General features: G+C 42.1%; 1 protein-coding gene across 1 annotated transcript in view; it reads right to left on the bottom strand.

Moving 5' to 3' along the window:
• Positions 1–16,793, bottom strand: part of LOC117560058 (next to BRCA1 gene 1 protein-like) — a 65,303-nt gene that overhangs the window by 44,274 nt on the left and 4,236 nt on the right. Inside the window, 7 exon segments of the mRNA XM_034236808.1 lie at positions 2,464–2,711; positions 2,792–2,824; positions 2,826–2,870; positions 5,761–5,949; positions 6,982–7,004; positions 7,093–7,111; positions 9,370–9,432. Coding sequence (XP_034092699.1) covers positions 2,464–2,711; positions 2,792–2,824; positions 2,826–2,870; positions 5,761–5,949; positions 6,982–7,004; positions 7,093–7,111; positions 9,370–9,432 — 620 coding nt within the window.

Here is a 16,793-nt window from a genome sequence, read left to right on the forward strand (position 1 = left end):
CTCAGGGAGTAGGAGACAACTGTTGGTGCCATTATTCGGTAATAGAAGAACAATAAAATGTCCTCGGTCTGGGGCTCCACACAAGATCTGGCCCCGTGGGGTTTAATGATCAGGAGAAAGATGAGGGGTCAGCCAAGAACTACACAGGAGGAACTTGTGAATGATCTCAAGGCAGCTGGGAGCACAGTCACCAAGAAAACTGTTGGTGGTAACACACTACACCAGGGGTACTCAAATACAAATCTTAAAGGTCCAAAATAAATGTTTCAATAAGACAAAGGTCCGTTTATCACGGTCATTCAAACTTTTAAACAATTGCAACAAGATTCTTAACACGAGGTTGCAAAAACAAAAATAATCTGTATGCAGCAGTTTTCATTGTTATTGTGTCTGTGCTTGACCCCTCAGAGTCGCAGTGTAAGAGCTGCACAGTTATGAATAAAGGCAGCTGCACCCTCTTTCATTCAGCATTCCCATTATTGCTTTATAAATGTCTTGCCCTCTTGTGTGTCCACTGAGGTTCGTCAGGCCCAACACATCTTCAACAAACTCCCCCTTTGCCTCATCATAAAAACTCACAAACACCAGCAACTGAGCATTGTGGTGTCAGTGGACTCACCCACAGCTAAGGAAATGCACTGTGCATTTTTTATTCTATCACAAAGCCGATTAATCAAATCACCAGCCAGTATTTATGTTCTTCTGGTTGCTGTGGAATCTGAGAGGGGGATTTGCTTGATTTGACCTGTTATTTCCTCTTTTTGTTTGGCTTCAACATGGTCTCCATCACTTCAGTCATGCATTCTTTTATACTTCAGTTATTATCCAGTGGAAAGTCCTTACCTACTGGCCTAGTTCAATCAAAGTGGTTACTTTTTTTTGGCTGGGCAGTGTAGTTTTACACACCGTCTGATTTGACTTTCTCAGGACTTAAAACAGTTTTTTGGGGGCAGACCCCCTCAAAGAAAACAATATATTTACACACGTAAGGTCATCATCTTAATAGTTGTGTATGCTCATCCGTGAGCAGAGCATCAAGTTGACATGTCTATTACAGCTGAATGCGGCGATTACCATCTTGTTCAGCAAAACGCCTCACAAACGTATTAAGATCAACAGCTTTAGTGCGTTTTGATTCAATGCTGAGTACAGCCACACTGACAGTCTCTTCTCTGTCATTGTAGACCGCAAATACCTCATTCCTTCAGTGCTTGGGTCCGAATGCTTCTCGTTTTGCGCCGTCCAGTTCAAAATGAAATCGCCGCCAATCGTATGTCCACGCTCGCGCCAGGACCGGGGGAGGGGTTACATGACGTGCATCTTGTGCTGCATTCACTTGCACTCGGACATTAGAGACTTTCTCTCATAAATGTCCGATGAGCCACAACTTTTCTTTCAAAACAAAGCTGCCAACTGGGGTGGCAGCTGGGGTGGCAAGGCCTATTTTTAGGGTGTCAGTTGCCACCCCGGTAGGTGAAACTAGGCTACTAGCTACAGTACAGATGGAACTAGATGAGCTGTTAACTCTCGCTCTGAATTTATTTATTTTAAATTCTCGCTCTGACTTAGACAGGTTGAAAGAGACACGCACATTTTTCCCACCCGCATTCCGCGAAGACCCGCCCTACTGTGCCTCTGATTCGCAGATTGTTTGGGGGAAAAAAACGCTGACTGGATGCTGAATGTGATTGGACCAAAGCGTTGACACACACAGGTGGAACACAGTGGAACAGTCAGACATGCAGAGTGCTGTTTGCAGTGGACATAGCGGATAATTTTGACTCGTTGCGAATGCGTTGTGGCGATGTCTCACATATAATACAGAGAGATAATACATATGAAAAGTATAATTTGCTCAGAGTCCGGAGACAGTGGTGGTTCGGTCCGGATCCGGACCGGAGTCCGTAGTTTGAGGATGCCTGCACTACACCATAATGGATCAAACCCTGCGGCCCCCCCTCCCCCTGCTCAAGAACAACATGAAAGGCCGTCTGAAGTTTGACAACGAACCTCTGAATGATTCAGAGAAGGCTTGGGAGAAGAGGATGTGGTCGGATGAGACCAACATCGACATCTTTGGCAGCAACTCAACACACCGTGTTTGGTGAATTTTGGGTTGATTTTAAAGTTTTAGAGGACTAAATACTGCTATTTCTGATACTGGAAATGTCAGAAATTGATTAAACATCCTCAAAAATCATCCAAACCACACCAACAGTGTCCAAATTGACCAAGCCATTTTAAAGCTATTGTCTGCATATGCTTATCAATGCTAATTAACACAATTGGGCAAATGGCCCAACATATGCAAGTTAGCATCCAGCAGTCTCTATGTGCTGGGGACCCTACTATACATTTATAACATAAAACATTGGGGTACTCTACATTTCCGGGGTCACTAAGCTGGCAAACAGACCATAGAGCTGTAACACATACTGACCCCGGCCTGCTGACAGCTCGTACCTGCACTGGTAGCCCCCTCCGGTGGTCTGCCCCCGGCAGGAGGAGCAGGGAGGGGTGGAGGAGGATGGAGCTCCGGGCAGGGTGGAGGAGGAGACCTCGGGGACCTGCTGGGCCTCCGCTCCACCAGCAGCCTCCCCTCTACCTCCCCCACCTCCTGCCCCCCCTCCCAGGGGCTTGTGAATGCAGCACTGTCCCGAGAACTCACGGCAGATCTTCTCCACTGCCTCGCGCACCACCTGGTCCTTAAACTGAGAGAATGGAGGAGAGCGCTCTTATTTTGCCTCTGTTAATCTAACAGCTGACATGTGCTCCATCTGCTTGTTCCTACCTTCTCCATGTACAAGGTGAACCAGGCTGGGGGGGGTCTTGTCTTCTTCTTTGGTTCCCTTCACTTCTTTCAGGATCATCTGATCAGAAGGAGAATATGAGATCTAGTGGATGACTCACATCAACATCTTTGGTACATCATTGACATTAACCTGCAGCCTGCTCTTTTTCAGTAGATTGCATTTACGCTTCAAATATCCTAAAGTGGCGTAGAGACATTTGTTTCCACAGATTTTATTTGTCTGTAATATTCTGAAGTCAGAAATTATTAACATTAAGCCACAAACTGCCATTTAAGGAAAACGTTTTTTTCAAATACAGTATCTAACAAAAAAAATCCTCTATATTTAACTACAGTGAAAAAACTGAAACATTGACTTTCATTAAATATATTGTGTTAACAAATTTCACATAACTGTATTAAGTTAAGTATTTTGTAATACTTAACCCTTATTTAAACTTAATATTATTGCTTTCAACTAACCTAATACAGTTATGTTGACATAATACATTAAGTCAACCTTTCAGGTTTTGCAGAATATATTATGACACCTGAATGTATTTTGATTTATCCACATCTATCACTCAGAAAACTACATTTCTACTTTGTAAAACAGCGACGTCACACTCTCTCTCAGTGTAGAAATGTACATCTTTCATCTCTGGCAGTGCAGAGCCAATCAACGTCAGGCACTGATGTTACAGCCAGTGGCGACTCGTCATTAGGGGCAGGCACAGCCCCACCTACTGTCAGCAGAAATTAATTCAAATAATAATTCCAAAAATATGTATAAAATATATGTTAAAATATATTTTCAGATCATGGTTAGTCGTCTGAGTCGTCTCTACATTGCTGTTTTAGTCTGCGTTCTTCTAATTAGTGTCCACAGTGTGCCTATTGAGCCGGGTTCTGCGATGTGGGGCAAGCCCCGATCTGCCCCCCTCTCTCTGTCAAAATGAACGTGTACTGTGAAAACTACGCTGCGCATGCTCAGAGTCTTTTTGTATTCAATGTGTGCGGCAACATAATAATCACAAGTGGGGCAAAGTGCTGGCAACCCCTCCAAAACGTCATCTCATAATTCAGAGCTGATTGGCTGTAAGTATGTGTGCCGCGGAAAAGTGTAGATGTGAAGAGGAGACGAGAGAGAGCAGCGTATAGCGATTAAAATCAGTAAAACAGAAAGAAAATGAATGAAGTTGACCGTCTACTTCAGCTTTGGTAAGTTCATTTATGTCATATCTTTAGTTGATCTTCTGTGTTTTGCCTATAGTCTATTGCTCTGCTGGATCGATTGATATTGTGACGTCACCTCGGTGATGAGTGTCTGTGCTTTCCTTATATTTACAGTCTGGTGTTTTAATGCTGAAGCATTACGGTTGTTGTTATTGTTAAGTATTGCTTTGTGATGGTGCCCTTTACTGCATGTATTAAGGTGCATTACAATAGGACATCCCCACGCTGTGTACGTAAATGTATGCACACACAGTGTTGCTCCATGTTCTTCATTCACGGCTTCCCCCCCCCTCTCTCTATCGGAACCATGGATAGCCTACAGCTATTTGTTTACGTGTTTAAAAAAGCACCAGAAGCTTATATAAACATCTAAGTTATTCGTGCCCCACCAGTTTTGTACATGTAAAAATGTCACTGGTTACAGCGATGAGAGAGAGCAAACAAACCAACAGCAGGAACTGGGTTTGTCCTGAGAGCTGTGGAAGACAGTAAGACATGCCACTGTTAGCTATAGTAGTGTTTTCATGTAGCGCTATAGTGGAGATATGGTGAGGTCATTAAAGCTGCATTCACATTATGCATGGTAAAAGCTACATTCGGCGTCACCGCTCAAAGTTCAAATTGTTTTAATTTGGACCAAGTTATCGCTGACCTTTCGACATGCAACCATCAGATGACAGCTGTATGTAGCGGTGCAAGCTAGCGGAGGACGTAACCATAGAAACTAAACTCAACTGGCTGTTAACACTGAAAGGCTCCGGCTGAAAACATTGCGGTGACCAAAGACAAAATCACGTATCATGTGAATGACGCTTAAGAGTTATGTTAGAATTCTAGTGATTTTATAATGAAGTAAAGTATAAATGTGGTGTTGTCTCTGAGCGCAATGGCAGAACTCTGGTTATGTCTTTTAGAGAGTGGAACTGTCGTCGTGATGTTACAGCAATGAGCAAGAGCAAACAATCCAACAAACAACAACCGATGTCTGTCTCTTTACTGTTTCCTGCATCAGTGTGACTGGCTTTGCTCTGTCTTGGTACGTTCTACACTTCTAGACACGCACAGATCAATGCTGTGAGACTGAGCTGAGGTCAACTTCAAGAAATATTAATCAATAGTCCTTCGAAGAGCTTCCATGGACACAGATTACTGTTGAATTTAAAAGACAACTTGTCCTTTCTAATCCCCGTTATTACAAGAAAAACCTACGACTATTTGTTTATTCCACAAATCCACATATTTATATTTTATTTCAGTATACAGTATTTCATTTTAGACTGTTTTATCTTAATCTATTTTACATTGCATTTGTATGCCTGCATTTCACTTGCACTATTTTCCCTCCCTTATTCTTAATGTCCTTAGTTTATTGGATGCTGCACTGCTGGCAGACCATGTGACTTTGAATTATACATTTTTGCATGACAATAAGACCTTTGAATCCTTGGAAACGTTGGGGTATCGAGAACCGAATGCCTTTTTTATTATAGTTTGTGATTTATTGAGTTATTTTGTGTATAAGAAAATGTAGTTTGCATTAAGTAATCTAAGGGTAGAAATGACTCAACCCTTTGCTACAGGCAAAACCCTTGAGTACAGCACCCCCCCCCCCCCCCCGCAAATATAATGTAATTTTTTTTTTTAATCCAGTGATTGGCAGCTGAGGGGTTATGACTGCTATGAAACGCCCAGTGTCCAGTGTGAGCGGCTGTGGGGGGGAGGGGGGGTCTCACCATGCCCTGCTCCGGCACCGCAGCCTGCACTTTGCGGCTGACCACCTGGGTCAGAGCGGGGCAGTGCTGGGGGGGTCTGAAGCCCCTCTTTGGCTCCGTGCTGCTGGACTTGGTGGTGGGGACCCTCGCCGGCTGGCCCCGGGTCTCGTACACGTTCATATGGAGCCGGTTGCCCTGCCTCGCTGCACTCTGGGAAATATACACACCGGTTAGTCTCACCTGCTAACATACACGACATATTGGATACATCTCTCTTTGTCCTGAAAACAAGAAAAACCCTTTGGTAAAGCAATCTCCTGAAGCATTAGCACCTTTGGAGATAGAAAACTAAGGAGCAATTCAAATCAGTCGTAATTAAAGATATTAGCTGACCAATGTCAACATGATATGACAGGGGTTGCTTGGCAGACTTGATGCAGGAATTAGTCATTCAACCCGGAAATTAGTTAGCATGTTAGCAATTGCAATGACATTGTTCCCAAAATGTTGAAAAAAGGTCTGTTGTTAACACAAGCTGAAGAGAGTTTCACGTTTTGTTTTACGACATAAATGACTTACGTAAATACCCCACTACTGAATGTCTGAAGCTTCTATGTGTCTTAAAAACTGCGGTTTAACAAGTGTCTAAACTAGATTACCTAATGCCATCATGGGGGAACATCAGCCACCTTTAGCTTAGCGGTAGGATGTAGTTATAGCCTAACGATAACTTTGTACTTCTGGCGATTGCATCTCCGCTTTAAAAATCATAAAGTGGTGGTAATATTTGGAGATTATCCTGCTGAACGTTTCATAAACGTGTGTTTGCCACAGAGATTATTTTCAGAAATAAAATGACTTGCTGTGCTAACCTTAGGGTATCCTTACAAAAAGATGTCATGACTGCCCCCTCTGTTTCTTTGTAGTGTTCTGAAACTGAACCTCTCTCTTTGAAGCCTGATTAAATCAACACTTCAAAACCTGAGAATTGAAGGTTCCCTTTTTCCATCCACTGTACAGACCATTAGTTTAAGAAGCTACTTTGAGCTCATGTAATGCATGGATGTAGACTATTTGTCAAGTGGAGAATTTCTTAATTTGGATTGGAAAATAACCAAACCAAGTGGCCGATAATGAAGGGTCATATTTAATACATGAATCCGCTCAGATGTAATGTACAGCACTGTTTATGTCCCCATAAGTACATAATGTGAGTAGCAATTGGACGCTGAAGCTTCTTACCTTCAACGCCTCCTCATAGTCACCTGCAATAAATACAGAAACAATTATGAACACAAATTATTTATGCAACACATGTTTCTATCTCATAGATTGTATCGTTTTGTTGCTTACCTTGGCTGTTAATGGACACCTGCAAGAAGAAAAAGGGAGATTATTTGTGTAAATATGTAAGAATATGAAGATTATTGGTGGAGTGGACGTAAACAACAACGTGCTGTCAGAGCTCCATAAAATTAATGCTGTCAAAATTATCGCGTTAACGGCGGTAATTAATTTTTTGAATTAATTGCGTTAAAATATGTAACGCATTTAACGCATGTGCAGAATGGCCCGCCCCATACATCCCACCAGTGGCAGCGCCAGGGTATGGCTGGGGTAGGCTACACCCATAGCCTACTAAGAAATGGCTTAGCCCCACCATGAAAAATGATGTTAAAGTAAGCAAAATAAAGTCCGCCAACTCGCGCAGAGTAAATTGCACAGACAGCAGTTAGTAAGATTGATTTCAGTAGCCGCTTGTCTGGAAATACCGAAGACCAGAAACGGTTTTGAAAACGTTTGTCACGTAGGCCTAGTGATCGTCTTCTCAATAGAACATCTTTGATAATGTCTTCTGGGCTGGCCAATCAGAATCAAGATAACGGCGTGGTGTTGTTGCAGGAAGTCCCGACGGAGAATACTTTTGCTGTAGTACAGGGGTGCACATAACTGGTACGCAGGTTATGTGCGTAATCTGAAATGCGTAGGGTCACTTGTGTCACAAAGCGCATTTGCGTACCGACGTACTTGTGAAGCTTTTCCAGAAGGCGGTTAGATCACCGGACGACAGAGTCGGTCTCCGTGTGCACAGACAGGGCTGCTGTTAACGTCGGTCTGTACAACGGAATTGTGCCAAAACTACGCCAACCGGCTGCGGAGGGAGACTCCCCCCTTCACTGGAGAACTGCGCTAAAACAGCTGATCACAACGTTCACGCTCTGTGGTCACGAAGTACTCCACTAGCGCGCCCCTCCGTCGACTTTCCTGAAGTACTCCCCCGTTGATAGAAATCAACACGTAATGAATTAAGACCCCACGGTTTGATGATTGATAGGTGTGTGGGCTGTCTTTCATTTTGACACACAGAAAAATGTTATAATAAACATACATATTGTATGTTAAATGGATATATCCGCCTTCTTTCATTTATCTTTCCATTCCCACAACAATATACATAAAGAAATGGCATATTTTGGACATAGTTCGAATGGTGATTAATCATGATTAATTAATTTGTAAACTGTGATTAATCTGATTAAAAATTGTAATCGTTTGACAGCCCTACGATAAAAACAAAGCTGTCTCTGCCGTATGATGCTCTATTTGATGCCATTTCATATTTCTGGAGTAATTAGGGAGGCTGTGGCTCAGTGGATCAGTGCGCTGATCTTCGACTCAGAGGATAGCAAGTTCGAACCCCACTGCAGTCAGCATGTCGTTGTGTCCCTGAGACACTTCACCCCAAATTGCTCCTGTGGGGATTGCCCACAGTATCGAGTATGTAAGAGCTTTGAATAAAAACGTCTAACAAGTGACATGTAATGTAATTATACAGTTTTTGACGAACAGAAATATTGTTTTCTGGCATCACTTCAACATTTTACAGGAATAATCAGCATTTTGGAATGAGGGCGCATGGCGAGAGTAAGAGGGTGCAGCGCCCCTGTTAGCGGGTGCAGACAAAGCCCAGTAAATTGAGGGTTTGGAGTTCAAAACACGAAGACATTTAACAGGATTTAAATAATTTAAATTAAAAAGGAATCCCCGTCTCTGTTGCAGCACCTCTGACAATTATTATTATCTATTGCTATTTTTTTTGGGGTGTCCCTTTAACAGTTCTGTAAAGTAGGGATGCACAATGACTCAGAATTGAAAAATATTACACAGAACAAAAGAGGTGTTCACTAAAAACACTGACAGGGTTAGCTCTGAAGCTAGCTAGCCCAGGAGCTGTAAATACGTCTTTATTGTGTGGAGAATAAAGCTTACATAAATATTTGACAAGGGTTAGGTAAAATAATCCTGACCCTAATACATTTGACGGAAACAAATAACTGAAGTGTTATTCAGATCTATTCATGACATGCATTTTTACAGTAACATAGTATCAGCAATGTACTGTAGCATATTTAACGTGTGCTTTTTTACTGAATGTATAAAATAAATATTTCTTAGTGACAATACACGATTTTCTGTTTATTGTTGAATATAAATAAATATAAAGAATAATAAGAGTTTAGCCGTTACGACAGAGATTATCATCAGGTACATTTGACAATAAATGATGATGGGTAGATTATAGGGACAGCAAGAAGACAAACCAGAGTGATTCAAAGTAGATTCTCTCACCTCCTCGTTCTCCTCATCAAAATATGTCAGCTGGAGACTGCACAGGCCAAAGGAACGCTTCACCTGCACACGTGCACGCACACACACACACACACACACACACACACACACACACACACACACACACACACACACACACACACACACACACACACACACACACACACACACACACACACACACACACACACACACACACACACACACACACACACACAGGATCAGGACAAAAGATGAGAGCTCATACAGAAAAGACAAAAGTCACAATTTCTAACTGTCATTTCAATTAGCATGGCTCACACTATGTGTGTGTGTGTTTGTGTTTGAGTGTGTATGGGTGTGTGTGCGTGTCGAAAATGTGTTCAGGAAGTGAGCTCCATTCTAACTCCTACTTGCTCTTTACCAGTGTTGGAAAGTATTTAAGTACATTGACTCAAGTACTGTAATGAAGTATAATGAACTAGTATTCTACTGGAGTATTTCCATTTTGCTGCGTTATACTTCTACTCGACTACATCTATAGGTAACTTGTAGTTACTAGTTAGTTTTGTTACATAAACTACATTACATTATGTATGTACTAATGTAATTAATATATAAAGTATACACAATACTCCACATTTAAAATATGACACTTTTTTGTTCGGGATTAAAACAGGAAAAAAAGGTTTAAAAGCGCCATTTTGCATAATGAGTACTTTTACTCTTGAGTACTTTTTCAGATAATAATTATACTTGGAAAAAAATTTGAACTCAGCACTTGGAGTGTTGGTAGACTGTGGTATTACTGCTTTATTTAAAGTGGACCTATCATGCTACATTTGAATAATGTATTGTAGGGCCATACCTATATAAAACATATCTGTGAAGTTGTTTTTCAAAATACCAAACAGATCATGCATGTTAGCCATGCCTCATTTCGCTCTATTTGCTCTTTTTTAGCCCTGTTTTTGCAGGGGCTGAATCTGTGAGAAGTCTTCTTCGCTGCTTTTGTGGCAGACTACATCGCCACCTACAGGCCTGGCATATGTACTACAGCGTCTCCAGCACTTTCGAACGGCAATGGCCGTGGCTGTCTCCTCCTGATAGGTGGAGAGTTGCCCATATAGGCGGAGCTCCTCGTTCCTGACGTCAGAAAATATTCAAATCTGTATCAGATCCGTTGCAGCCCCGTTTTTAGAGATTTGGGTATGGAAGAAAAGAGAGAGGGTTGTGTTTTCTGACACTTGGTGAGTTCCTGACACACCGGGGACACATATTCATGTATACAAGACGTACACAAGTGCATTTTGCATGATAGGTCCCCTTTAAGTAAAGGCTCTTTTTCCACTCTTACTCTTTACTGATGATTAGCGCTTTCCCTTTATTGTGCTTCAACAGGAACCAATAAAAGCTCCTGTTGAAAGGATCCTTCATCGACAGAAGTGAAACAGCTGATAGTAAACGTGCACCCACCTGCCCCTGCCCCCCCCCCCCCCCATTGATAAAACAACAACTCAGAGTTGAGGTCTGAGCTCTGTGCAGTGGCGTGCACAGACATTTATAGGGGCAGGTGCTCAAGAGAAAAAAAAAGGGCACCTTCTGAGTCGTCGTGGCGGTCTGGCGTTCGCCCGCGCGCGAAATTGTGCGCGAAAATTTGCCGGATAATGGCGGATTTTGTTAGTTTCTTTTCGGTTTTTGGTTACTCCTTCCATCTCTCCCTCATTTTGGTCATCATCAGAGAGCACTGTTTCTGAACATGTTGCTGCTCTGGACTCTGACATTTCTGCTTCATCTGTGTCTGACTCAGAGATATTTTCTATGGATTTGTCTCCCTCATCTTAGATGGACTATTGCAGGACAGCAGGGGGCTGCTTCCCTGAGCCTGCTGTAGCTGCCTAGAATACAAACAATATAGAATATGATGTTTATTTCAATTATTTGGGTAAGGCAATGCAATGCATGATAACATTAAGACTCACCAGACTGTAACTGTCATGGCCAAAATTCAACACCCTACCACATAGTTGTTGTTTTTTTGTCATTTGGCAAGTAGCTTCATGTCTGATTTATCACTTAGTGTGGTTAAAATAAATTGTGGGCCTCTCAATACAATTATATTATTATTACTACTATTATTATCACAGTTCAAATCTGAGCATGAAAGGGCTCTAGACAGACAGTTTGTCCCTTAACATGACTCTGGTATTGACTCTGACCTTTCTTCTTCATCTTAATCATTGATGATGGGTAAGGGTTCATCAGGCACATCTGCATCCTCATCTTCCTTGCTGGTAGGCTCAGGCTGCTTTACCCAGGAGAGCAGAGAGCTGCTTGCTGTAGCTCTCTTTGTTTTTCTTTTCTTATCCTGTCTCTTCTTGGCATTATTCTACAAGTGGTAAATGCAAATGAGCTAAATCAATGTACTGCTCTGCTGTGCATGATAATTAAGGGTTAATCTCCTAGAAACATTTAACAGCAGCATTAATGTAAACCTATAAGGTTACTACTACTTATATTGTACTTTTTGAGGCATTTTTACTTTACTTGAGTATTTCCCATTTTCAATACATTTACTTCTACTCCACTACATCTCAGATGCAAATATTCTACTTTTACTCCACTACAATTATTTGAAAACTTTAGTTACTAGTTACTATGTAGATTTTGATTAAGATTATTACAAAACATACATTTAATCACTTCAGCCCTAGCATAATGACGCATTGTGAGCGTGTAGATCTGCTATTTTCAAAAGTGCACAACGAGACTAAATGGATGGATGCAAGAAAAGAAGTAAAGTTTTAGTTTAGTTTGGCATCTGATTTAGGGGACTAAACAATACACTCGTTGTCTCGTATTTGTTACCTGGTGGTTACTTACTTGGTCGTCACTAGGGCACTTTTAATCGTGTTGCTGCGTGCTGCTGCACCACACACCCGCCGTGGCCTGTCTGACTGAGTGACTGCTCTGCGCGATGCGATGCGCGTTCACGTTGAGAGCAGGGAAGGGAGGGGCTGCAGCCAGGGCACGTACGGGAGTGCCGCGGGGCACGTGTGGGGATGTCTAACAAAATTACAACGCGCATTTGGGGCATTGTTGTATATATTAGAAGCTTTTAATCCAGAATTGATCGATGTTACCATGAGCCACATACAGTACACTGTACAAAAATAAAATAAAAAACTGTAAAAAACGAACTTTCAAAAGGGCACATTGCTGTCCAGAGGGCAAAACGGGCAGGTGCTCAAGCACTACCTAGAGTCTATGTGTGCACGTCTCTGGCTCTGTGACTCAGCAGCACTCACACAGATGAGTTATCCCAGGCTGAGCCACGTTAGCGCTTACGAATTAAAAAAATATTTATTTTACACTAAATGTATTTACATTGGGAAAAAGACAGCGGATATACATTTTTTTTAGCTAAATAAACTACCCACCACAAACACTTGTATTGCCCTTATTTAAATCATTGGGTTTCAAAGTTGTAAAATGCGCTAAAAGCTGAATCCAGAGTTATTTTGCCACTCGGAGAGAGTTTAAGGGAAAGCTAAACTGTGCATGCTCCATGTACAGGTCCTTTGTGACGTTTTGCTCTCGAGAGTGTAAGGCCATTTTGGCTTGTGCCACTGCTCAAGCCAAGCTCTCATGGGCAGTGGCGTTTTTATATGTACAAAAGTGGTGGGGCACGAAGAACTTACATGTAAGCTTCTGGTGCTTTTTTAAACACTTAAACAAAGTGTATATATATATTAGGGCCGGGACTTTAACGCGTTAATTAAGATGAATTAATTACACAAAAATTAACGCGTTAAAAAAATTAACGCATTTTAATCGCACTTATTTTTGCACCGCGGAACGTTTCTCACTGGATGAGTTTCAGGCGTACCGATTATACTGGAGCACCAACTAACGTTCATGACTTCAGACAACAACAAACCACAGTGAACAACAGTGGGAAATGTTGTTTTAAAAAACGGACGGATGGAAGCGTCGATAAGAGCACGGTTGTGTGCAAATTATGCAAAAAGGAATTTGCATATCACCGCAGCACATCAAGCCTCAAGTATCACCTCAATGCAAAACATATAGCAGCTAGCGTGGACGTTAGCCTCTTTTATCGCGTTCACACCAAAAAGAGCCGGTACTAAAATGAGTTCATGAGAACCTTTTTACCCCCACGAAAGTCCCTGCTAGAGAGCAGAGAGCTGCTAGAGAGCAGGGACTTTCGTACGGCTCTCTTGTGAGAAAATAGCTATATTTCTGATTGGCTGGGCGGATTGCAAACCACGCCCCGTAAAACTCCCAAAAAGTTTTGTGAAGCCGCCATTTTATTATCCTCGCATTAGCATTATTAGCATTAGCATTATCCCAGCGCATAAACGCAGAGAGACTAACTTATGGCAACACAAAATAAAACATGGGAGCGGTGGAGATGAGGAGGTGTCGGCGTTCTGGCGATTTACTCGGAAGGCTTCAGTAGAAGCTGCTGGGACTCCCAGCAGCTTCTACTGAAGCCAGTCCCCAACTCCGGGGACTTCCGGCCGGGGACTTTGGGCGGCAGTATACGCCGTGAAGTGGTTTGCGGCCTGCCAGTAAACCCAAAGCAGAAGAAGAAGAAGTGACGTCAGCGGCTTCATTTGCCTAATCCTCCCCCAGGTTCAAAGAGTTCTCATGAACTAAATTCTCATGAACCTTTGTGGGAAAAGTACTGCGGTGTGAATGCGCCTAATGGTATACTAAAATCCATGTGAACAAAATTGCTTCTCACTGTTCTTAGGTCAAATATTTACATGTGATTAAAAATGCGATTAATTTCGATTAATTAATTACAAAGCCTCTAATTAATTAGATTAATTGTTTTAATCGAGTCCCGGCCCTAATATATATATATATATAAATAAATATGAGCACACATTGTCTCACAAGCAAAACAACCCTCCTTAAAACAACAGTAAAGCGTACAGTCCACTGTCCATACAAAGACCCAGATTCCTCAACAGGCCATATCCAAATCTGTATTTCAAAGTTTTCAAGCAAGGAACAGCAACATATTGTCGGGCAAATGTGTCTTTGATTGTAAACTGTCGGGAAGGTGGGGGCTCTCCTTCTCCAGCTGCCGTGTTTGCTCCCAGCTGGGAACACGGAATGGGGTGGTTGTGTTTCAGGTGCAGTTTAAGGTTGGTCGTATTGCTAGCTTTTGTTGCTAGCTTTTTAAAACAAATGCGACACACCGCCCGGCTCATTCAAGTCCGTAGGTTCGCCTCGTTGATTTGGCTTGAATCCAGAATATTCCCACACCGGAGATGGAGTTAGGTTTTGCAACCAATTCCATTTAACTTCAAATGCCCCTCGAGTAAGCCACACGTTGTCTCCTGCTTGTCTCTATATTATTCATTTGTCTGCTACACTGCTGCACGCGGAGTGTCCTGACCTGGCTGTGTGTGAGCAGACAGATCCCTCACAGCGCGCCTGGCTAAAATGCTGGTCACATCCTTATGTAAACAAACACGCATGTAAACGGCAATTTATCGTGGTCAGAAAAGTTATCGAGTCCATTTTTATTTATCGGACGATAAGTCAATTTATTGATTATCGCGACAGGCCTAACCATCACAAAGCAATACTTAACAATAACAACCGTAATGCTTCAGCATTAAAACACCAGACTGTAAATATAAGGAAAGCACAGAAGATCAACAAAAGATATGACATAAATGAACTTACCAAAGCTGAAGTAGACGGTCAACTTCATTCATTTTCTTTCTGTTTTACTGATTTGAATGGCTATACGCTGCTCTCTCTCGTCTCCTCTTCACATCTACACTTTTCGCGGCACATACTTATAGCCAATCAGCTCTGAATTATGAGATGACGTTTTGGAGGGGTTGCCAGCACTTTGTCCCACTTGTGATTATTGTTTTGCCGCACACATTGAATACAAAAAGACTCTGAGCATGCGCAGCGTAGTTTTTACAGCACCCATTCATTTTGACAGAGAGAGGGGGGCAGATCGGGGCTTGCCCCACATCGCTCAACACGGCTCAATAGGCACACTGTGGACACTAATTAGAAGAACGCAGACAACAGCAATGTAGAGACGAATCAGATGATTAAACATGATCTTAAAATATATTTTAACATATATTTTATACATAGTTTTGGAATTATTATTTGAATTAATTTCTGTTGACAGTAGGTGCTGCTGTGCCACTGCTCATGGGAATGAACGGGGACTGCCTCCGACGCTGTATCCAGTTCTCTTAATACATCCATGAAGGGAAAAAGTGTTTTTGGGCCCAATGACGTCACAAACTGACACGGAAGTTGTTTGTACCGCATTAACTTCTGCCTCACTTCCTGGGGCTTGATCTTCACCTGTGACGTCTGGTGTAACTAAATGTCTCATGGAAGATTGATCGTAAACAGTAAAACTCAGTTTAGTAATCTGTATAGCAGCTACATGAAAGCCCAGACTGACTCCATCTGCAATCTTTCTCCACCGTTTGAAACACAGTTGGCTCCTGAGATCCTAGTGACAGCTCAACTAAATTCAAGCTGCCTGACATGTGACGCTGGATTTCCTTACAGGCTCTTTGGGCATTCTATTAAAAAAGGGGGGGGATAAGGGCATCATTGACTCTTCCAGATAGATCGTTTGCCGCCTATTTCTGTATTAGAATACTAAGAAAATATCACGGCATGAGACAACTAACTAGTTGCTGACAATAAGAGAGGAATGCTGGGAGAAATGTTCTTATCACGCCTGATGGACATGACAATTCACAAAGAGACATCCAGTCCCAACACACACACCTTCAAGAGCAGGAATTTAGTGCTGTAATTATTGAGGGGGTGTTCATTTTCAAAAATGTTCAATGTTTTTGTTAATTATCAAAGACAGTCTCATTGAAAGTGTTCGAAAGTGTCATGATTTTAGTTTTGTGTGTTTAGGTTTTATTTAGAAATGCTGTTCTCCCCGTGTCTGATCTTCCTTCCTGTGTTTGCCCTCCTGTGTCTGATTGTCTCATTGTGTTCACCTGTTGCACCCCCCTGTGTTTCTGCCTCCCCTCCCCAGCTGTGTCTTGTCCTGTGTTTACCCTTCTGTGTATTTAATCTTATCTTCCCTTGTGCTCCTTGTTCGGTCGTCGTCTTTCTCGTCCCGTTCCTGTCTGTGAGTTTGTTGCTGTGTCTCGTGCTCCCCGGTTTGCTAATGTTAAGTTGTTTCTTGTTTTTCTTTCTAAATCAGCTTTTTTGATTAAAGCTCGCTTTTTGTTACTAGACCTTTTGTCTTTTTACTGCATTTGGGTCCTGCCTTACCCCAACATCCTGACAGAAAGAAGGACAGCTTTCAAATGGTGTTCCTCTATCTCAGGGGTCTCCAACCTTTTTCAGGATGAGGGCTACTTTAAAAAAATAAAACAAGTCGTGAGCTACTTTTACTC

Source organism: Gymnodraco acuticeps, unplaced genomic scaffold, assembly GCF_902827175.1.
Source record: "Gymnodraco acuticeps unplaced genomic scaffold, fGymAcu1.1, whole genome shotgun sequence".
NCBI lineage: Eukaryota > Metazoa > Chordata > Actinopteri > Perciformes > Bathydraconidae > Gymnodraco > Gymnodraco acuticeps.